The sequence below is a fragment of the Paroedura picta genome, chromosome 6, assembly GCF_049243985.1.
Source record: "Paroedura picta isolate Pp20150507F chromosome 6, Ppicta_v3.0, whole genome shotgun sequence".
Lineage (NCBI taxonomy): Eukaryota > Metazoa > Chordata > Lepidosauria > Squamata > Gekkonidae > Paroedura > Paroedura picta.
The window spans coordinates 26,953,297-26,977,460 of record NC_135374.1 but is presented as its reverse complement, the minus strand read 5'-3'; the positions used below and the strand labels follow the sequence as shown (position 1 = coordinate 26,977,460).

The 24,164-nt window shown below is 44.1% G+C and overlaps 1 protein-coding gene across 12 annotated transcripts in view; it reads right to left on the bottom strand.

Moving 5' to 3' along the window:
• Positions 1 to 3,709: 3,709 nt before the first annotated feature.
• NBEA (neurobeachin) overlaps positions 3,710 to 24,164 on the bottom strand; it is a 438,607-nt gene continuing 418,152 nt past the window's right edge. For all 12 annotated transcript variants that reach the window (XM_077341872.1, XM_077341873.1, XM_077341876.1 and 9 more), the window contains 4 exons: positions 12,399 to 12,500; positions 9,900 to 10,096; positions 9,122 to 9,273; positions 3,710 to 5,508 (listed from right to left, as the gene is read on the bottom strand). In XM_077341872.1, coding sequence (XP_077197987.1) covers positions 5,418 to 5,508; positions 9,122 to 9,273; positions 9,900 to 10,096; positions 12,399 to 12,500 — 542 coding nt within the window. In that variant the 3' untranslated portion in view covers positions 3,710 to 5,417. The remainder of the gene's footprint in view (positions 5,509 to 9,121; positions 9,274 to 9,899; positions 10,097 to 12,398; positions 12,501 to 24,164) is intronic.

Sequence of the window (24,164 nt, the reverse complement as noted above, 5' to 3'; positions counted from 1 at the left end):
ATAGATATAAATGAAGTGAATACATGAAGTAAATAAACAAAACATGTAGAATGGATCTATGGACCATGTGCAAGTTAGGTTCCTAATTTTAAAAATGAGAAGCAAGAAGAACTTTGGAATGCAAGAAGAACCTTGGAACCTTGGAATCCTTTCCATGATTCTTGAGAAGTAGCTACAGACTATGAAAATGGATCTTTTTCCAGCCAGTTGGTATTAGTGGAGAACTTTTGTACATGGTCAGTCTTGCCACATTGATTCATGCCACTGTAATTATTCTGCTAAATTGCTCTAATGCTCTCTTGAGGGCGGGGGGAACACTCAGAAGATACAACTGGTTCAAACATGAGTCAACCAAGTCAAATTAAAGCAGTTTTACATTAGCATCACTGGCAGCTGATTTCTTTGTTCAATTTAAGATAATGGTACTCACTTCTTCATGAGCATACTATCACATACTATCATTATTGCTTTTCCTGACATCAACAGATTGTATATCACACTGTGTTTATACAGCAACATCTGCTGAGTATGCCATATCTTTGGGAGGTCCATTTGGTTCTGACAGGAACCAAATAGTGTTATTCCTGATCTGTGAAAGGATTTGCTCAAAGTAGTTGTCCCTCCCTATCAGCTGGACTTTTGTATGGTCTACCAGTTCCTCAGAGCTATTATTATATCATGTGGCAGTTTTTCCTTCATAAGTATTGGCATCCAATGTAGCATAGTGGTCCTGCCCAAAATCTTTGGGAAGAGTAGTATGAAAAAAATCTAAGCAATTGATTTTTGGTACAACTACAGATTTCAGTATGGAGAGATGCAAAATCTTATGCAAAATATTTGAACTGCAGCCTGTTGGGTGTTTTAATTACTGGAGCAACTGGTTTAAGAACTGTGACTGGAAATCAGGTGGCACAGTCATTTCCCAGTTCACAATATAGATATGAGTTGCATTGCCAGGTTCTATTTTTCAAAACTATGTTGATTTAGTGGAGAAAATATGTGTTTATTTGTATGCAGTAGTTTTCTTGCAAAGGGAAGGAGGTCTCTTGAAGCTATCAAAAGTCACCCTTATCTAAGCAAGTCTCTTACAAATACTATTATCCCTGCAGGATAAGGACTTGCTTCAAACACTCTTATTTGCAGTTAGCAGGGCTGATTCAGTGCATTATAACAAGCATCTACCATGACAACTCTTCATAGACAGGGCTTTTGGCATGACATGTGCAGCCTGCCAGACTTCTTGCTAGCTTTGTGACAATTCTGCAATGGCTGTTTGGGTAAACTGGGTCTAAACCAGGGTCTAAACTATACTTCCTCCTTTATAGTCCTCGTGGCTCTTTTCCATTTCTTTTTCTGGCGGCTAGAAGGTGAATTTTGAGCAGGAATAGCTCAGCAGTAGTTAAAAAGAATGGAAAGGCTGTCCCATTCCTGATTGGCTGGCTGTCCAATGAAGGGTCAATCAAGAGGGATGTCCCAGCCCTTGCCACATTCCCCTCCAACTTCTATCTGGAAGAAGTGCCAGCCACTAGTAAGATAGGTAGGCGGCTGGAGCTGGGAGGGAGGCCAGAGGGCCAGGGACTGTGCCTGGGGGGCAATGGGAATGGGGGGTAAGACCGCCTTCCAGCATTCCCGCTGCCCCGAAGAGCTCTAGCCACAGCTGTGCCAGGCCTTGACAGGGCTGCCTAGGGTGGTGCAGGGAGGAACGGGATCCCCGACAATGCTTCCCCCCTGAAAAGATCCAACAACTGTGGAGGCCTTGGCTGGCCTTTTAGGGGCTGCAAAGAAGGGGCCTTCACCGGCTTGCTCAGGGCAGGGGAGGGGGGGGTAGTGCCTGTTGCATTCCTGGCTGTAAGAGGTTTTGCCTGCTTGAGTGTATGAACTTCCTTTTATAGTAATCTTGAATACTGAAAGATGCAATTTCCCCTCTCTTCAGCGAGTTGTTAAATTACTGTAGCATGCTTGAATTAAGTTGTTTGCAAATCAAAAGCTTTCTGTCCTTATTGTTCACAGAATTCAGCCAAACATACGGGGGGAAAATCAGTTTGATATTTGCTTTAGTACTATTGTCTTGATTTTTGAACACCACCATTCTCTTGTGGCGCAGGATGGTAACCAGCAGACATGCAGTCTAAAAGCCCTTGAAGTTGGGAGTTCAATCCCAGCAGCCGGCTCAAGGTTGACTCAGCCTTCCATCCTTCCAAGGTCGGTAAAATGAGTACCCAGCTTGCTGGTGGGTAAATGGTAATGACTGGGGAAGGCACTGGCAAGGCCACCCTGTATTGAGTCTGCCATGAAAACGCTAGAGGGTGTCACCCCAAGGGTCAGACATGACCTGGTCCTTGCACAGAGGATACCTTTACCTTTTTACCTATTTATTCTTATGAAATATATGAGTGGCTTGAGAATAGCCTGAAAATATATTTAAATGTTCAAAATTATCCTTTAGGATTCATTGAAATGACAATGGCCAAAAAGATAATTATATCTTTTCAAAAAATCAGAAGAATCTCATCTAATCTTAGTCCAGGCACCTTAGATCTTCTGAATCTGTCAGTTATTGAAAAGCTAAATGAGAAATGAAGGAAGGGTCTTGGAAATTTATTGCAAAGTTATTGCAAAGCTAAATGAGAAATGAAGGAAGGGTCTTGGAACATTAAAATTAATTCCCATTTACTTTCTGCTGCAAAACAGTGATATCCAAGCACAAGATGGCTTTCATTCTGGCCCATCTTCATGTTCCTTCATCTGCTTTATTACAAGGCAGATGCTGTGGTGTACCACTCTGAAGCACTTATGCCCTCGTGCAACTGGGTTAATCGAAATGGCTGGACATGTGCTCTTGCACTGAGCCTTCTATAATGACCTTAGGTATGTATTTATTACATTCCTTCTCCAAAAATTGCCAGGAAGATTGGAAGAATGGTATAGGTAAGCAACATTTTATTTATAATTCACCCATCCCCGAAGGCTCAGTGCTAGCTAACAACAATCATATAAACAATAAAATAACACAATGTAATTTTCTAATAATCAATATTAAAATCCTAAATTATTTTATATTCCAGTTCAAAAACAGATCATTTGAGAAGTCATCTCCTTCTTTTTGGTGAGATTGAAACTGGTGATAAGTTTGGTGATGATGTTTTAGGCAGGGAGACAAGAATTTCAGTATTATTTCGAGCCTCAACTATAGCCCTAATGGAAGAATTCTGTTTTGCAGGTTTTGTGGAACTGTCCCAGGTCCCACAGGGCCCTGATCTCACCAGACAGAGCATCCACCAGACTAGGGTCACCAGGCTGGGTATACCACCTATCTTCTTGCAAACCATGAATCTGAAACCTTGGATAGAGTTGCCAGAATACGTGTGGTTGTTGGAGTCTAACAAAGTACTGTGCTGATTCAATGATACGTATTTGCTTTTAATATATTTTAATGGAAGATAGTATATTCTTATAATTGCTGTTAATATATATTTTCATTCTGCTGATCCATGACTGTAATAAATGCTTGTTACTGTTAAATAGGTCAATTATTTATTTACTATTCAGTACTGGCCAGTGCTACAGAGAATGATTTGGAGTAGCTTCAATCCAACTGGCTTCAAAAATGTCCTTTAAGTGTAGCATTCTCATCATTGTGAATAAAGATTTCGTTTTCCATTTGTGGCAAATGTTAAATAAAATTGAGAAGCAATCCATGAATTCTTTGCATATTTTATTTTTCTTTTTGATTTCCAACTCACACACATCTGGCATATTTTACATCTTTGCAATAAAACATGGTTACAATAGCTTAAGGAATTTATATATCCAAAATATTTCACCATGATCTTGAGATGAAATGAATTTATCTTCCAGATGTTCAATATTCTCCCAATTCTAAGCTACAAACTCAAGATATTGCTTACAGACTGATGATGAATAACTTAATCATTACATTGATTCCCCGTGATTTCAGAATCTTATAAATACAAACAACAATGTAGAAGGTATTTAGTGCTAAAACTTACTAATACAAGGCGGGTAACAAATAAGAATTACATCAATAAATAATGATATGTTTCTGGTGCAAAGTGCCAGTACAAAGAATCCGTTACCTTGTTTTATCTTTTTTTTAAAATAAATGACTGCAAGTGAGTGTAAAGTCTGAGAAAATTACATTCCTGTTACATGCCTCATAGCCCTACCAACACAATATGTACATCTATGACAATACAGTCACCAAATATACAAAGAAGAAACATGAAGTAAAGTGTATATACCCCTGGGTGTGACTTGATCTGTAGAATGTGCGGCAAATTATCTTGATAGTCAGCATTACAGTATCGTCGACCATGAAGTGCCTTCAGCTGAGAATGTGGCTTAAAGTGTGACTTTTCAGAAGAATGTTAAAAGGACAAGCTAAGCTTGTTTTGAACCAAGCTTTATTTCCAAGGGAACGAAGAGAAAATCTTATTTGATCTCTCCCTGCAATGTACAGTATGCCAAATGTGATGAATCTAGAAGTCTAGCACTCGTATTTTGGTGGGAGTCATTAAGCATGGTTGCACGGCATCTCTTCTGTGCTCCCGCCGGTCTATCACATTATTAAATCAAAAGGGAAGGTTTTTCTTTTTTTTAAATAAAGTCTAAATATGGCAAACAATGGCTTCATATCCAAATGCTTCATGTAGTGAGCAAAACTCCACTTAGAAGGGGTGACTTGATATTGAAAAGTGCAAACCATATTTTAGTGGCGATGACAAAACTGCGGCTTGCGCCCCCCCCCCCCCATTTCAACCCTTGAATACAAGCTGTGCCTTTAGGCAGCTCTTCAGTTCAACCAGTGAATGTGACCGTTTCATCAAGACATCAGGTTCAAAGTACATGCAAGTTGTAACTCCACAATAAAATTAAGAAACTTTTTTTGTTCTTTATACAAGGTTTTACTTTTACAAAAGTATCCCTTCAAAGTTAAGATGTGCATCTGATGTACAAAGTATCAAACGTAGTTTTTTTTTCTTTTAATTATTTTTCAGCTTGAAAAGAGGCTGGAAATGGGAAATGGATGTTAGGATCATGACCCAAACAATAAAACAATCAGACACAAGGTTCCTCAGGAAATTCAAAAGTCTCTTGTGAAGTGTTCTACTACTACCTTTTCTTAGTAAACAAAGATTTATGAAATAATTACCAAAACATTTTCTAATTCATTATAATTTACATGATACAAGCTCGCTTCTGCAGCAGCTGGTGTTCAGTTGTGAAAAAACACACAAAGTAAAATGGTTGCTGACTACAATGTACAGCTATTGCTGGGTGTAATGGAATGTACAACGGAGGTCAATGCAGACTTGTTTTTCCATCAGAGATTACGCCTTTTCGGTAGCACTTGTGCTCTCAGTTCCCCCCTTCGGCTTTCAGTTTTTCATTCAGGTTCAGTATCTGTTCTGATGCTCATAATGCCACCGATTAAAATCTATATTAAAAGCTACAATGCTACCAGAAGCCATGCCCGTAATTAGAGTCCTGAAAGAACGGAGAGAGAGAGAGAGAGAGAGAGAGAGAGAGAGAGAGAGACTGTTCATACCGAGTCAATGTGTTTGATTTTCAGCACAGTCAGTTTGTCAGGTTCTCAAACTATGAATCATGATAAAGACAGCAGAATAGAAGACAATACAGGGGAAACTGAATATTCTGCTGCTTTATCTAACAATAAATGATGTACACTTAATCCCAGGTACATGACAACAACTAAAGTCAGGGAATTTTACTGGCCAGTAGACAAAAGCTGAAATGAAGCAAGTACTAACACATGTCAAATGCTAGGATCCCCTTTAGAGTCCCTTCACTTTTGGTTGATACTTGGGCATGCATTCTGAATACAGTGACAGTCAAGAGCATGTCTGTATGGCCCATTATGCATGGAGTGGAAAGTCCGTATTCGGGGTCGAATGTTGGCGGCTAAAATCACCAATTATGCACGCCGCAGGCGGCAACCAGGCGCAGAGTCAACGTATGCCGCCGAAAAAACCTTGTTAGCAAGATGTGGAAGAAAGTGGAGCTTCCCGGGACCAGGGAGCAACCAGAATCCGCGTGCATAATTGGGTACTCTGGGTTTTGCCGCTGTTGTGTTCCATCCCGTGCGTAATTGGTTTGCTTCGCTTCTTCCTCCTCCTCGTTCTCCATGCCACCGTTTCAGTGGCCGTGCATAATAGGCCTATGTGAACATTTTGATTTAAAACTTTCTTCCACTTATTTCTGGCTTTTAGAGGGGGCATACTCAATAATATTATAGCTGCAGCATATATCAGCAAAGCCTGTTGCATGCTAAAAGGGAATGAGCGCTAGCTCGTGGACCACTGTTAGTTGAGTGATGCAGGGTCCGGTAACTTGTTCAAGGGGGAGGAAGCATTCACAGGATTGTGATCCTCCTGGGGCAGGAGACACCAATCCTTTCCATGTGTTGCCCATATGTTTACAGGGGTGCTTTGTGCGCTGTGGAGTGCCAGTGTTCTGCTTCAGGGCCTATCCATTGGTGTTGGCATTGTTAATGGTGGTGGCTACAAATACAGGGCCATGAGGCAGGGCCCTGAGCCAATGGGTGGCACACAGAGGTGGCAGAATCTGCCTCCCTGCAGGCCGCCAACCAATGGCCTCCCCTCTTCACAGGGTCGTGGACCAACTGGTCCCATGTTTTTAGCTGGTGTGTTGTTATAGACCGCAAACTCACTATTATTATTATTATTGTTGTTATTGTTATCATTATTATTATTTAATTAATACTAAGGGAGCTGTCACTTAACATAGGAAGAGTGCCTCCAATTGCAGTGAAATGCTTTGGACAGCCAGTTTATAAAAGCCTTACCAGGCAGGCCAGGGCACTTAATATAAAGCATCTCCTGCCTGCTGCTTATGGCAAATGTGTATGAGATGCAGTTCAATAAGGATAAGTGCAGAGTTCTACATCTGGATCACATAAATGAGAAGAATGCCTACTGGTTAGAAGATACACTTCTGAGTAGCAGTATGTGTGAACGAGATCTTGGGAAATCTGTAGACTGTAAACTAAATATGAGCAGACAGTTTGATGTGGTGGTAAAGAAGGCTAATGCTGCCTTGGGCTATCAACAGAGGCATCACATCAAAATGCAAGATGTCATAGTTCTGCTGTATACCGCATTGGCCAGACCACACCTGAAGTACTATGTGCAGTTATGGAGGCCTCACTTCAAAAAAGACAAGGTCAAAATAGGGAGGGTGCAGAGGAGAGTGACAAGGGTGATCCAAGGTCTGGGGTCCAAGCCCTATGACCAAAGGCTGAGGGACTTGGGAATGTTCAGCCTGGAGAAGAGGAGGTTGAGAGGGGGCATAATTAGTACCTGAAAGGTTGTCACTTAGAGGAGGGCAGGGAAAGGTTCCTGTTGGCAGCAGAGGATAGGACTTGCAGTAATAGATTTAAACTACATGGAGAATGATATCAGCAAAATATGAGGAAAATTTTTTCAGAGTAGTTCAGCAGTAGAATGGCCTGCCTAAGGACGTAATGAGCTCCCCATCGCTGGCAGTCTTTAAGCAGTGACTGGACAGCTATTTATAAAGATGCTTTAGGCTGATATTGCATTCAGTAAGGGTTTGGACTAGATGGCCTATATTAGTGGTCAACCTTTTTCGGAATGGAGGGCGATTGCCTGGCTGCGCATGCTGTGCATGTGTGCATGCGCAGCTGAAAACGCACATGTGCAAAAGTGCCGCGCATGTGCGTGCGCGGCCCTGCTTCCGTCTCCCCCCCTCCCACAGTAAGAAGCTTGCCGGGCCGCAAGCTTGTGGCCTGGTAAGTTTCTTACTGGGGGGGCGGGGAGAGGGAGCCACAGCCCAGTGCCAGGGCCTTTGCGTCCCGCCACCGGGCCACGGCCGGTGGTTGGGGACCACCGGCATATATGGTCCCTTCCAACTCTATGATTCTATGAAACACAGCGGCATGATACATTGTAATCTTTGCCAAGGCACTTAAAGCATTTGTCTTGACAGTTGCTGCGTGGAATATAGGACCCACAGGACCTGCATTTTTTGAATGGGGGCCAAAATCTGGATATGTGACTCTAAGGAGGCAAAGGTTTGAAGTAGGTAGTAGTTGGTAGTAAGGGGCTGATGAAGTGGAATTTTGGTAGAGAGAGTGGCAGAGAGAGAACTGAGTGAAGGGTGCTCAACCCCTGTATATCATGTTGTAAAAGCCAGGAAGGCAGCTGGTGACAGCTTCAAAAACTCTCCATGGCAGGCCTGCTATGAACAGTCCACATGTGAAACTGCACAGGTAACACAACAGTGACCTAGCCTTAATCTTGATTGTGAGGATCTATATAATTTAATTGTTTTCTATTTGTTTCATTAGGACTCTTGAAATAGAGAAGATGAACAGTGCACTCTTAAGCAAAGTTGTTCTCCTCTAAGCCTACTGATAGGAATGCATTTTATTTTGGTTCCATAGGGACTTGCTTGATAATGTGTCTTCTCCTGAAAGATCCAGCACAGATGCTCTCTTCATTGTTCTACGATTTGGCAGACCCAAAGCAATTGCAGAGAGAGGGCCTGAACTGTGGAACCAATTCTTTACTAACATCAGATGAGAAACTTTGGCCCTTTTTAAGTAGATTTAAAGACTTATTATCATTATTTACTTACTTTACACTCTATCTTTCTCCAAAATCAACACTCATACTGGAGAGGTACCAAACTTTGTTGAATCTGCCACAAAATGGCTGCCTTGCCAATTGCATACCCCAATGGCCAAAAGCCTATCTGATACCAATGGCAGCCTGCATGTTCACTTAACACATGGGGAAGGAAAATGAGCATGAGCACAAAGACCCCACTCAATACCTCCATGAGATTGCCTAATTGTCTGCAGGGAAAGGGGCTGAGTGAACTCTCCATCCCCATGATGAGCAATGACTGTAAAGCAATGTCACTGATCACATGGAAGGAGTGGCTACCTCCTTGGCATGGTCACACCCTGCAGATGTTGAGGTAAAAGAACAGAGGGTGGAGGTGGGGCCAGTATGCTCACACCCATGTGGGTGACCATGTAGGACTGTTGTCTGTACTGGGCTCTAGATTCCCTGATTCCTGGGTTGCAGCTTACCTCTGATCATGGGACAGGTCCATTGCTCTAATGCCTGCATCACAGCCAGGGTAAATGTAGAGTTGCTTGAAGTCACAAGCTTGCCATACTTCTACTACTCCATTATCACCACCTGTCACCAGGTTCTGCCCATCACTGCTCAGGAGGATAGCCTGCAGCAGAAGTAAAGGCATGCACTACAGTTAATAGCTGGGAAACAACAGCTCTTGAGCAGAAAAAAAGTTTTCTCAGTGGGAATTTTTCTATTGTTCGATCACATTACAAAAGGAATCTAATAAAACCTAACAGGTCGCCTAAAATGTGTAAATTGATGTCCATCTTAGAACAAAAAGCAACGAAGCAGGAGCAAAGGAGAACATTTCACTTGATGCCAGCATATATCATTTCATGTTTTGCCCTACAATGGTCGGCGCCATCACTGACACTCAAAGCTGGGCATCCTTTTCAGTGCTTGAGGTGCTACTGATGGATCTGACTCCCCTGGGCTTGGATACATGACCTGGCTCCTAATCAACGGAGGACGGATGTCAGGTCATGTAAGCTTTTCAGGCACACACACTCAAAAACCTTTAAGCCTAAAACATGTATCACAGCAATCATGGTAGATTAAGCAGTCTGTTATCATTTCATTTTAAAGAAAATCTCAGGTTCCATTCTAACTTGAAATGGAGAAGTTTTCCTATGCCAATTTGACTTTTTCCAGTTATTCTTTTAATGTGCAGCTTCCTCAAGCAATACTGATGAAGCGCTCCATTTTGGTACAAGAATAAATAATTACCCTGGTTGAATCATTGATCTCCATCTGAGCCAGGAGTTTTCCATTAATGCTGAAATTGCTGAACCTGCCTCGTTCATAGTAGATGATACAGTGGCCTTCACTAGATACGGAAATCAAGCGAGGATACAAACAGTTTTCTGTTCCTTCAAGTGCTCTTAGCAAATCTCCAGTAATGGTGTGCACCAGACAAGGTCCTTCTGTATATTGCACAAATAATACAGTATATTATAGAGATGAATATAATTCACGACAAGCATTCAGAGTATGTGTGAAAATGGCATATAATGATATCGCAGCAGCATTGAAAGGTTGTGTGGGGTGGCAATATCTTATTATCTAAAATGGCACTTCAGTAAAGTGAAAAACAGAAAAATGCTTTTAAGCACTGAGTGTGTATTTGTATGCCATCCCATTTTCTAAATGTTTAAGTAAGCCAGAGATTACTTGTGGAACATCTTGGTATATCATAAGCAGGTGCGGAATTCCTGAATCTTAGCCCCGATTTGAAGGTGACACTGACAAGGCAAAAACATGTTACCTGTGGGAATTTTACACTTGCAGATTGTCTCCCATTACACTTGCAGATCCATTCATCTAGAGAAAATGGCTGGTGAATGCCATGTCATTATGCCCCACTGAGGTAGCGACCTTCTCCAGGCATCACCTCAAAATCTCCAGGAATTTCCCAATCTGGATTTGGCAACTCTAGATGCCACCCATGCAAAACAGTTACTTAGTTCTCAAGTTAGCCCACGTTCACCCTGTCTCCCAGTCTCAAAGCGCAGGTGGCTGCCCAGGTTAAAAGAAACACTGCAAGTGCAAAGTTTCAGGGTCATTTTTGCCTCATTGTCACTGCTTATTCAAGCCTTAAATATCCCTGAATTTGAATTTTAAAAAATCTATTACATAATCTATATTTCTTCCCCAGGTATACATCTGATTAAGTTCTTTGAATTAAAACAGCATGCTGTCATTTAAATTTTTATGCTTTGGTAAGCCTGTTCTCTTTGTTTTAAGATACAGAGTTACTCTTCTGGAATACAAAGAATGATTCCGCACAGAGGTGCAAACATCTGCTTGCAAACATGCGGTTGTAAGGCGCGCATTTGCGAGCCTCACCGTGGCAGACCCCTCCCATGTTTCCCTCTGCCTCGTCGTGGCTTTTTGCCTCCCAATGAGGTGACAAGGGAAAACAAGTCGAACTCCCCTCCCTACTCCTCAGCTTGTCAATCACAGCAAGCCACCAATCATAGCACAGCAGTTCTCTTGGGGACTTTTCTGCCCCCCAAGCCTTGAAATTAATTTTTTTTAATGAACTTCTGTGTTGCTATGCAGTAACACCACAACACAAAAGCATTTTAAATTAAAAATTAACAGTTCCATGTTGCTATGGAGAAACACCAGAATTATAAAGCATCCCCCCCCCCTGTTTTTTGGGGATTCGTGGTGTTTCGGACTCTATTTATGTTCTGGTAGAATAGTGAGAGACCAGAAACTTGACCCCGAAGAGTGACTGTGTGTAAACAGGATGCTTAAAAACAGAGCACGGATGCCTAGCTGATCGGGAGAGGGCTGCTTTACCACCCCCTTTCCCCATTCATTCCCCACCTCCAGAAAATACAAATGGGACTGTGTTTTGCCTGCCTGATCCCAAAAAGGTTGTGGACACTTTTAGGGAACATTTTTTTTAACGTTGTCAAAGTAGCTTTGTGGTCCTGCAGCAACGTGGACCACACAATTTTTAAAAAATTATTTAAGCAGGAAACGGATAAGGGAGGGTCAGTGCGAGGGTGGGCACAAAACTACAGAACTATTGTATGTTTCCTCCAGGTTTGCCCCTAGTTGCTCCCTGATGAGAAGCACAGATAGGAGGTGGCAAATCCAGTTTTGTCATCTCTAGGCAAATCTGGCCAAAACTCGAGCCAGCCCCTGGACAGTCTTAGGATGCAGATGACATCATGTGGAGGAAGCTCTAAAACCAGCCAACAACCAGAGGCTGTCTGGGGGGAGATTCGTCGTGCGGAATAGGTCAAAGATTCATTTTGAACAGAATCTTTAGAACACATATTCTTTGTATCGCATTGTCTAAGGTTTTTAATAGCTCAATATTAACTTTGTATTATTGTTATCTGTGAAGTCTGGCCTGTAATTTCTCTATGAGTACCATTGCCAGTCCATTTCCCATCTCAGCAGGCCTTTCCCTTGTCTATGGCTCTGTCTGAATTTTTGCAAGCCAAGCTGATCTTGCCTCACACAAACTAAATTATTCACACACATTTTGTTAACTGGATTTAGAGGTTAGAATTTTTTAAATACATGCTGCATTGCCAGGCAATTGCAACCTCAGTACAGGTGATAGACAATTGCTAGTTTATCTATATGATATTCAAATTACTATGGAGAATCCAGAAATTAAAATAATAAGTAATTATGAAATCATACTTGTACTGAGGCAACACAACTGATTTCAAATTTTTAAGACTTGAAATGACATCTGACCTTTAGCACCACTTATGACAAGTCCCAGCTCGGCACAAACTGATACACAGACAACTTCATGATCATGACCTGTAAGAACAGCTCTGGGAGCAGGATAATCACCTAAATCAAAACAAAACAAAACAGGTAAGAAATACCAAGTAAAATAAAAATTACATTCAAAAGCAATAATTAAGTGTACACCGGCTTAAGCATCACCATTTTGAAGTACCTATCTCTTAAAACCTAGTTTACTACTTATTGGTTTTCTTATTTTATGTGCATTTCAGAGAAACAGAGATTGTGAATACCTGGAGACTGGCATCCCTGAACAGTGGCACAGTACCACAGATGCCCCCCCCCGCAGCCCTTTCCTCCAGGGAAACTGACCTCTGCAGTCCGGTGAGGAGCTTTCCAGGTCTCATCTGGAGGCTGGCATCCCTGAACAATGGTAGAGTGCCCCAGTGCCCCCCCCCCAGCAGCCCTTTCTTCCAGGGGAACTGATCTTTTGCAGTCTGGTGAGGAGCTGTCACTCCAGGGGATCCCCAGGTCCCACCTAGAGGCTGGAATGCCTAAACCTCCTTAGGGCACACAGACACAAACCCCACTCCCAAACAGCTCTTTCCTCCAGGGAGACTGATCTCTAAAGTCTGGAGATGAGCTTCCATTCTGGAGGTTCACCAGATTCCACCTGGAGGCAGGAATCCTTGAATAGTGGCACAGGGCCACACAGACGGCCCTCACTTCCAGGCAGCCCTTTCATCTCCAGCTCCCTCCCTCCAAAACAACCATTTTCCCCTGGGGAGCTGTTCTCTATAGTCTGCAGATGACCTCCAATTCCAGGAGATTTCCAGGATGCACCTAGAGGTTGGTGATAAGGATGGGCGATTCGGATTCGGAAACGCCCGAATCGGCCGAATCGGGGCCGATTCGGGCGTTTCCGAGCCAGAAACGGTCCGAATCGGACCTCTGGCGCCCCCTAGCGGTCCGAATCGCCGAGATTCGGCGATTCGGGCCGAATCGATTCGGCAGGCCCGAATCGATTCGGCATGAGTCGGAGGCTTCAGGCAGCCGTTGCCTGAAGCCTCTCTGCTGTTTGGCTTTTTTTTTTTTTTCAAACAGTATTTTTTTGCCGCCTAAAATGGCGGCGGGGGGAGGGGGGGAGTGAGTGGCCAATCAGAATGCCTGTAGCTTTTCAGCTCAGGCATTCTGGCCACTCACAGAAGACTTTTTATTTTTAAATCCCCTTGCTTTGTAGCCTGCCCGGGAGGAGGCTACTTAAAGCAAGGGGCTGCTTGCTGGAGCTCACTTTGAGCTCTGGCTGGCTGGCTGACTCCTAAGCTCTGCTTGGTTGAGCAGCCTGCCTGCCCTGCCTGCCTGCCTCCTCTCCTGGGTGGACTTCTGGACCTGGCTGTGGACTCTGCGCTGGACAAGACAGCAATAGTTTGTTTTAGGGGTTTTTTTCTTCTGCTTTTCTATTTTTCTCTATTTTCCCCTCTCTCTCTCTCTCCCCCTCTCTCTCTCCTCTTTTCAAAAGTTTTTTGCCTTTGGGTTTCTGTGGGTGGGGGCCTGGGGGGGTTGGGGAATTGTGTTTGCTGTTCATTGTGTTAACTGTTTGCTGTGTTGTTTTTTGTTAAAGTATTTTGGGGGTGGGGGTTGGGGCTTGTATTTTAAAGTTGCCTTGCCTTGTTTCTGATTGTTTTTTTTGGGGGGGGGGTTGGTTGTTTTGGGTTTTTTTCTACAGGTTTCCTCAGTTGCCACCTTTGGGCTTCGTGCCCTGGGTGGCAGCTGGTTGTTTGATAGGTGTGTAGGTGTTTTTTTGGTGGGGGGCTAGTTTTAGTTTAGTTTGTTCTTTAGTTTAGTTTAGTTTGTTAGGTTGTGTTTGTTAGGTTGGTTTAGCTTAGGGCCTTGCAGGGCCAGTTTTTGCCAGCCACCTTTGGGGGAGTGCCCTGGGTGGCTGCTGCTTGTTTGTTGGGAGCTGTTTCTTTGGTAGAGTTAGCTTGTTTGGTTAGGGCCCTGCGGGGCAAGTTTTTCTTGGTGGACACCCTTGGGGGAGTGCCCTGGGTGGCTGCTGGTTGTTTGCAGAAGCTGTTTGGTTGGCCTAGGCTAGGCTTGGTTTGATTTAGCAGTTTGGGCCTTGCAGGGCCACTTTTGCTTGGTTGCCACCTTTGGGAGAGTGCCCTGGGTGGCTGGCAGCTGGTTGGTGTTTTGGGGATTGTTTGTTTCCTTCCTGGGGGGAATTGCTGCGTTCTTCTTGGGGTGTCCAATTAGTGACCCTTTAAATAGGCAGTAAAATCCATAGTGTTAGGAGAAATTATAAAGTGCAAATAATTTTTTAGAATAGATAGTTTCTTTCCTAAGTAGCCAGATAGGATTTTTATAAGAGAACAGTGATTTGGGTTTTAGGTTAAAATTGTATTTTCTTGATAGTTAAAAAAACATTTAAACCAGCAGGGGCTGTGCCTTATTGAAGGCCAGCTTTCCTGGTAGAGACAGGAATTGATTTAGAGGCCAACAGGTTTAGGGGTTCTTCTTAGCAGATCAGGTGGGGGCTTGGTGCACAAATCTGCTCCAGCCTTCCTTCTAGCTAGTAACACTCAGGTAGTTTAAAACACTTTGAAAGTCTAAAAAGGTTTTTTTTCCTAATTTTTCCCTGCTGTAGGTTAGGTAGGGACAGTTAAACTTAGCTAGGACCAGACAGGTTCCTTTAGTTTAACAAAAAAAAAAAAAAAGGAGAGAGAGAGAGAGAGAGAGAGAACAGGAAAACTCCATAGAAGTTAGGTCAGCTTAGGGTCTAAAAAAACTAAACAGGTAGCTGGTGGGAGGGTTTTATAAGTTTCAAGGTTTCCTTAGAAACAAGTGTTAGGGCAGTTAGTGGTAGGGCCTCAAATTTCCCTGTCTCTTAGATTACAGACAGTTAGTAGGAAAAGTTTGTCCAAGGGAACATGAGTGGGAAGAAGGAAGGTCAGGCTAGGGGCCCTGGGGGAAAGGCCCTACAGAAAACCAGAGGGGTGGAGGGGAGTGAGAGGGGGAAGGAAGCGTCCTTCCCCCCACCTGAGAAGAGGCCTGTCTTGGGTCGACCTTCCACCACTCCGACCTCTGGCCGGAGTGGTGCAATAAAGAGTGTCCGCAAGGGTCTCTTTATTGAGGCGGCTGACGGGGCGCCCCCTTCTAAGGTGCGGCAGGCAGGGGTCTTTGCTGGCACTTCTGCGGGGCCTGCTGATCAGGCAGCCCCTCGTGCTGCTCCTTTTGCTAGCGAGGCATGGGGGCGTCAGGAGGAGTTGCCTGATCTCTCCCTCGGGGTGAGCCTTGGGGACATGAGTGGCTTGTCCTTCATGTCCCCAGGCATCACCTCGGGGGTGCAGAGAGCCCTGGAGGAGATGGGTGAGGGACTGGCCCGCCAGTCTACTCCCCTTTCTCCTCCAGGATCCAGCAGGCTTCAATTGGGGGGGGAACAGGAGCAGATGGTTGAGGTGGTGCAAGAGGGAGAGATGGAGGTGGCACCCCCTGCCCCACCATCTCGACCCCTTCCCCCTCTCTCACCTCTTTCTGTCCCCACCTCAGGACACGGTGTGTCCGGCCCGAGCTCCTCACAGGAGGCAGCTCAGAGGACTTCGCAGGCTGCAAGCCAGCCTGCGTCGTCCAAAGGCTCCAAAGTCTGGAATTACTTCCAGATAGTGGAGGGAACCCACCTAGCAGAGTGCCAGCTCTGTAGGCAGAGGGTTAGTCGTGGAAGGCAGGAGCGCCACTACACGACTAGCGGCCTCATGAACCACCTGAAGAGGCACCACCAGGCTGTCCTGCTTCAGGGGGAGAGACAGGCTGGCAGTGGGGTGCCTGCGCAGGCACAACCTACCAGCACGGGGCTGGAGAGTCTCCCTGGGACCTCCACCTCGAGAGCTCTCCCTAAGAGTTCTGCTCAGGGGGCGGGTGGAGTTAGAGGGAGGCAAGCGACCATGGTGGAGATGCTTGCCCGGGCTGGCAGTGGCATGCCAAAAGGGGGGTTTGAGGCAGGGTGTAGGGCCGCGAACCATGACCTAGCTGCGCTCATGGCCGTGGGTGGGTACCCCTTTCGTCTGGCCGACGACATGTACTTCCACCGACTATGCCGTCGCATATCCACCTGGTACACGCCTCCTAGTCGTACCACGATTAGCAGGACAGTGTTGCCCTCTCTTTATAGGGCAGCCAGGTGCCGGGTGGAGGTAGAGATGTCCCGAGCTTCAGGGACCGTACACTTCACCTCGGATATATGGACGTCATGTCATGCGCAAGATGCGTACATCTCGCTGACTGCGCATTGGTGGGACGTACGGGAGGTGCTGGGTGGGGTTGAGCCTGTTAGGCAGGGTGAGGGCTGCCGGGCAGGCTATCGCCATGCCTTGCTGCACATCGAACCCTTCGATGTGCGGCACACGGCAGACAACATCGAGGGCACCATTCGTAGAATGGTAGATGGCTGGGTAGGCAGTGGGACGGGGGTCACCAAGGGCTTCTTGGTGACAGATGGTGCCCTCAACATGACCAAGGCGGTCAAGGGCATGGGCCTGAAGCACATCTCCTGTGCGGCCCACCTTCTCCACCTCGTGGTTAAGGATGCCCTTGGGATCGGCTCCAAGGGAACCGGTTCATCCGCCGAAGCCATTGACTTCAGGCATCTCATCGAGAAGTGCCGGAAGATCGTGGCGCATTTCTCTCAAAAAATGAGAAAAATGAGAGAAAAAAATGATTTCAGCAGGTAAATTGCCAATTTCCTTGTTCTGTAATCATTTTTTTCTCATGCTTTTGGGAGCCCATAGGATGGGGACCCCTTGGTCCAATATTCATGAAACTTGCAGGGGATCTCTGGGGGGGTCTTCCCTCCATCCCCTGCAAGTTTCAGGAAGATTGCACCAGGGGGTCCCATCCTGGGGGCTCCCAAGGAACATCCCCCATAGAAGTCTATGGAGAAACATGTTCAGCCTAGAGAACCTGACGCTCCATTGTAACCAATGGAGCGGATAGGGGCACCCTCTTTGGGAGCCCGTAGCATTGGACCCCTTGGTCCAATCTTCTTGAAACTTTCAGGGGACTCAGGGAAGACCCTCCCTGAGATCCCCAAGAAGCTTCAGGGGTGCAACTTGCACCCCCTCCCTCCCAGCCCCCGGGGAAGGCGGGGGAAGGCTTGCCAATGCAAGTCAATGGAGACATTGACTTGCATTGGCCCCGAAACGCCCGAAACGATTCGGGAGGCTCCAATGCAAGTCAATGGCTTCCATTGACTTGCATTGGCCCCGAATCGGCTCGGACAGCTCCGAATCGATTCGGGAGCCTTTCAATGCAAGTCAATGGCCTCCATTGACTTGTATTGGCTCCCGAATCGATTCGGACCGGTCCGAATCGGTCCGAATCGGCCGATTCGGATCCGAATCGGTCCGAATCGGGCCGGTCCGAACCCGAACCGGTCCGAATCGGGCCGATTCGGATCCGAAACGGTCCGAATCGGGGCCCCCGTGCACAACCCTAGTTGGTGACAGCTGGTTAAGGAATGTTCCTTGAAGTTTGGAGTTGGGGCTTCAAGAGTCCTGGGGGGAGGGGAGGCAGGAGAAGGAATAAAGGCTACCCACCAGTCCAATGGGACTCGGCACAGCCTGTATGTCCTTCCTTCCTTCCTTCCTTCCTTCCTTCCTTCCTTCCTTCCTTCCTTCCTTCCTTCCTTCCTTCCTTCCTTCCTTCCTTCCTTCCTTCCTTCCTTCCTCCCTCCCTCCCTCCCTCCCTCTCCTTCCTTCTTTCCATGATTTAAGCTTTTGCCATGTAGCCAACCCCCAGGAAGGCCACACTCTAGGTGTACATCCTAGCACTTGTTTCCTTGGGTACAATGGCCTTTGCTTCTCGTGTATATATAAAGATATCCGTATACAGCATTGGCTGTATAAATCCAGGAATTCATTTCTAAGGACCCTTATACATTTGGAATTCTTTAACTTATAGCTTTCTAATATATGAATGGTGGTTCAAAAAGCAGGCTTTGTTATTTGATATACGTTTCAGAGTATCCACCACCAGCACTAAATTAAACCCAGTCCAAACTTTCGATTAAAAAATAAACACACATATTTCCTGGGGGAAACAAAGGACGCTTAGGAGTCAAAAAAAGACAGTGTTGTTAAAGACTATTCCACATTTGGCTGGATATATTGAAAAATGTTGGGAGCAGCTTTCTTATTCTGAAAGGAGAAGGTTTGCAGGAGTGCACTCTGCGCTATGAGCAAGAGAGAAGGAAACTGGGGTAGACCCTGCAATACATCTGCTCTGTTCCTCTAAGCAGGAAATGCACTTGAGGGGACTGTCTGTTTTTTTCTGGTTTAATGCAGGCTCTGCTGTATTGCAATTATGAAAAGATGTAGATGGAAAATAAAAACTGTCTAACAGAATGATGCAAGCATTTTACAGACTTCCTAAGCCTTTTGCCTTTCTAGACATGCTACCTGCTTTAGTGAGGCAATGGATGGATTAAAAAAGAAGAAATAAATTAGATATATATATTACAAATTTTCCAGCAGAAAGAGCCATACGGAAAATGCATCAGGAAATGGAGGGCCTCTGCAAAACTGCATATTTCTGGAAGATGCTAAACTATAGTTGGCAGAGGGCTTGAACTTGTTCTACAATATTCTTATGTTGAAAATTGCTATTCTCAATTGAGAATTACCTGAGCTGGCACTTGAAAAACCTCCAGAATCACCCCCCTCCCCTGGATAGTTGAAAAGAAAGCAATGAAAGCAAAGCAACCTATTGTCTCTATTATATAAGTTTCTAGAATTCCAAGGACCCAGACCATGCAGAAACACCAGTTTTTGCATAATTAAAATGAATCAGTGTTGTGATCCTCTTCATTTGCCAAGGCAAACGCCTATGATGACCAATGATGTTTTTGAAAAAATGGCCTTTAAAAAAGGGTCCTAGCTCCACTATACCTCCAAAGCCTTTAAAATCAGTCATGGGTTTGCAATAACAGTGAGTTTCATTTCCCCCTTCAGGGATAAATAGAAGGAGATACAATTTTAATCAGTGATATATTCTTCCAAGAACACTGCCCTGTGAGGGAGAAAAAAATCTCACCCCAATTACTTTTTGCTGCAAAAGACAGAATGTCATGAACCTCAGCAACCATTCAAAATCTACCAAAATATTCTGTCACCATCACATCACCACTGATAGATGCTGCAAGAGGTTAAAGGCTGTGGCACCAAGGGAACCGAAGGTGAAGCTTGACCACCGTGAATTGAAACACCGTTACTTTGAACTCACAGTAATTTCCCCAATGTGGCACCTCTATATTGGCAGTAGAATCACTCCAGGGCAAAAAAAATTAAATAAAAAAAAATAACACACCAAAACCTAAGCTACCAATTCAGTTTCCCCAATATGATTTTTTTAAAAACAACACGTAGATTTTCTTCCCTGAAACAGACACAATATGCGATTCATTTCAGTGAAAGACATCTTATGCTTTGATTTTAAAAGAAGTAGAAATATTAATAACCTGATTATTTATTTTGACAGTTTCAAGCTTCCTTGCAAGCTAATATTTGATATGAAATGGAAACATCCCTTCAGATTTAGAGAGCACGGTGGTGTCCTGTCAACGCTACAAGGGAGGGGGGGTAGTCATTTTTAAAAGCGGGCAACATCACAGTGTCCTGTCTTTGGTAAAACTATTTTCTTGTCTGAAGACCGCCGGCAGTGCTTGAGACGAAGCATTCACACTATTACCCTCAATAAGGCACCCTCAAAAGACCCCGTAAGACTTAATTTAGGATGTTATGCACAGGCCCAGCTAGATAGGCACAAATTAGGAATCTCAATGCATGGATGAGATGATTGATGGGGCAGGAAGGAAGGGTTTAAGTAGTTCGACACTGCGATGCCTTTTGTACAGAAGAAGCAGCCTCCACTAGTCCCAAGAAGAAACAGGCAGCTGGTGCTTAAAATCAAAAAGGACGCCGAGCAGTTTTTAAGATCAATCCTGGAGGAAGCCAACAGGAGACGAAATGTTTCTAGTATGGAATGGCTCATCTCTAAAAGATGGAGTACCAGCTACTGGTCTAGAGGGAAGTGGGTTACGACAGGCCACTAAGAGGATGGCAAACAATACTGGCTGTCTAGCAAAATCTGGAGGTCACAGAAGGAAGTTTCCAGATCTAATGTGTCAGGGAATTATAGATTTTATGTGCAAATCCTGTAAGTGTCTGAGGTTAAACGGGGGAGCTGGAATGCTAAGTGTCAAAGGAGAACTTAGACACTGTGGGCATTTCAGAAACATGGGGAGGGGGAGGGGGATGAGGACAATCCATGGGATACAGTGATTCCTGGATATAAACTACATCAAAAGAATAGGGAGGGAAGGGTTGGCGATTAAGTCGCTCTATATGTCAGAGATGGTACACAGTCCAGTAAGAGTGAGAATATAAGGGAAACAGATTTGCTTAGGGAAACATTAAAGGTGGAAATAGTGGGCCCAAAAGGAAGCTTAACTCAGGGAATTTGTTATCACCCACCAGATCAAAAGTTAGAGGATTATTTAAAAACAGAAAAAAGCATTAAGGACAGCAGCTTGATAAAATAACTATGTCATTATAGGTGATTTAACTGCCCACACATTGACTGCATTAATATGTGTTCAAGTCAGGAGAAAGAAACTAGGTTTCTAGATACTCTCACTGCCATGAAGCAGATGGTCACAAAACCTGGACTTGGTCTTAAGTAATGCTCAGGACCTGGTGAGAGATCTAAATGTGATAGCATCAACTTGGGGACAGTGGCCAGTAAATATGGAGCAGTAAATAGGGGTTGCCCCGAAAGATCAACACAACCACATTTAACTTTTGAAGAGTTAGCTTCTCTCAAATGAGAGGGATTGTGAAGAAGAAACTGAAAGGAAAGTGAAGGTGGTTCAAATCCCTCTGGGAAACTTGGATGCTATTTAAAACTACGATACTGGAAGCTCAGATATGATGTATACCATAGGTCAGGAAAGGTACAACTGAAATAGGTATAAAATAAAGGACAGAATGGTTTAAAATTAAGTAATGGAAGCAGCAGAAGGTAAGGAGGATACCTTTAAATGGTGGAAAGCTAATCCAACTGAGGTAAATTAAAGGAAGCACTGGCTTTGGCAAATAAAATGCAAATCAATGATCAGAGAGGCAAAAGGGGTCTATGAGGAACATATTGCAAAAACCATAACGACCAACAAATAACAATTTCTTCAACTACATTAGAAGCAGAAAACCAGCCAGGGAGGCAGTGGAGCTCTTGGATGACCAAGGGGTAAAAAGATTACTAAAGGATGACAAGGAAACAGAAGAAGAAGAAGAGTTGGTTCTTATATGCCACTTTTTTCTACCCAAAGGAGTCTCAAAGTTGCTTACAATCACCTTCCCTTTCCTCTCCCTACAACAGACACCCTGTGAGGGAGGTGAGGCTGAGAGAGCCCTGATATTACTGCTCAGTCAGAACAGCTTTATCAGTGCTGTGGCGAACCCATGGTCACCCAGCTGGTTGCATGTGGGGGAGTGGGGAATCAAACCTGGCTCGCCAGATTAGAAGTCTACACTCCAAACTGGCTCAGCAGAGAAGCTGAATGCATTTTTTGTCTGTCTTCACTGTGGAAGATGGGAAGTGCCTGCAAGATGGAGCTCTTCCGCCAGGCATATGGTTGAGGCCAGGGCAGGGTCTCGGTGTTACCATCAGAGGATCCCTTGGATAGGTTAGATCTGGTTCCCTGCTCCCATTGGAAGAGAACTTGGCCCTTGAACTGAATCAGGGGATAGAGGGTGGGGTGTTTATAATCTTTAAGGGTAGTGATCGCTGTCTGCTTGGTTTGTGATAAGGGCTGTTTTTATTGGATTTTTATAGAAACTACTGTTTCATATTTGTAAACTGCTGTGAGACTTTCCAAGAGTGGCGGTATAAAAATTGAAAAACAAATAAAATAAGTGTTTGCCTTCCTCCAAACTGCTGATTTGGGGAGGGATACTGAAAGACCGGACTTGGATTGAGATGACAAGATAGGAGGTCCTATGATTGATGGACAAATTAAAAACTGACAAATCACTAGGCCCAGATGGCATACATCCAAGAATTCTGAAAGAACTCAGGTGTGAAATTGTGGATCTCCTGACAAAGATATGCAAACTATCATTAAAATCTGCCCCCAGCTTCAAAAAGTGTTCTAGAGGAGATCCAGGAAATTTAAGGCTGCTCAGTCTAATGTCAGGTAAGTTGGTGGAATCTGTTATTAAAAACAGAATCAGTAGGCACATTGATGAATAAAAGATATTGAATAAGAATCTGCATTAATTCTGTAAGATCTTGTCTCACTAACCTTTTTTAGAGTTCTTTGAGGGAGTGAACAAGCATGTTTTTGAATTTGTTCATTAATGGTTTGGAGTTGGGATTAAGCAGTGAAGTGGCTAAGTTTGCAGATGACACTAAGTTGTTCAAGGTAGTAATAACCAGGGAGGACAGGGAGAGTGGTTGTTAATGTGGCAAATGAGTTCCAATGTCTGCAAGTACAATGCACATTGTAGCCAAAAATCCTAAATATAAATATAGGGGTGTGCACCTGAGTTGAAAAATATCCTTGGAGAAATACCTTGCTCATATTTTTAGCCATATTTTAGCTTCCCAAATGTATCCGGGTTTTCTCAGGAAAACCATTTTTTAAATAGAAAATCTGAGATATATTTGAGGATCATGGGTAGAGCCTCTCTACTGTTAGTTGGGCAGACTTATACAATCTCTTTAAGGAGACTGCAAAAGTCAGTCCAAGGATCATGTAGGATGTTTGGAAGCTGAGTTTAGAGATGCAGTCACTGCTTTAAATCTAACGGCCCTCTTCTCCAAGTTAATTTAGAGAGTCTTTTAGGTTTGAAATATTTGCCTACAAGTGACTTAAAATGCCTTCAGAAGTATTTTTCATAAAATCAATGGGAATCTCCCCCTGGAATTCCTTACAGACACATTTAGTAATTTCCACACACAGGGTAGATTGCCACAGTCATTTACTGAAGTACTGAACATTCCCTTTAAGCATATGTAAAATATGTCAAGTGAGAGAAAATGCACTTTAGTGCCTTTAAGGGATATTTCCTGAGGTTCGGGCTAGTCAACACAGTGTGGTTAGATTGCGCGTTCAGTGCAAACATGGCAAGGAAAAGCAACGTAACTCACACCTCTGGTGACTATCTGGTATGTAATGAGAAATGTCAAGTCCCAAGATCAATGAAATTTCAGGCTCTGGGGACACAACAGGAATAGCATTGATCCTTTTAAAGAACACCAGTCAAAGGCTGAATGCAATATATTGCACAGATAGGCTCAAGAGGATAAGCGGCCAAGTCCAGCATACCTACATGACAAAAAATTCAATCAGCTCTCAGCACAAACTGCTGGCTCCATTCTCTGCCTTTTCATGCAGGGAGACGGTTCCAATTAAAGTGTGCAAATTAATTTTTATCACTTCCAAATTAGTTTCTGAATTTGTGTCTGTTTCAGAAGAAAACATCTGTCTCTTACTTTCTTGCAGTTCTAGGTATTTAGGCATCTGTATAAAGACTCAGACATTTTTTTCACAGGCAGAGTCTCTTGGTTTCAAACATACTTAAAAAGAAAAAAAATATAAGAAGGAAACAATTACAGCAAGTAATCTATTTAATGAAAAGACAGAAACACAGAAAAGATGCAAATTCAAGTTCAGGCAAGGCAAGTTTCCTCCCTTCCCCCCCGATGACAGAGAGAGAA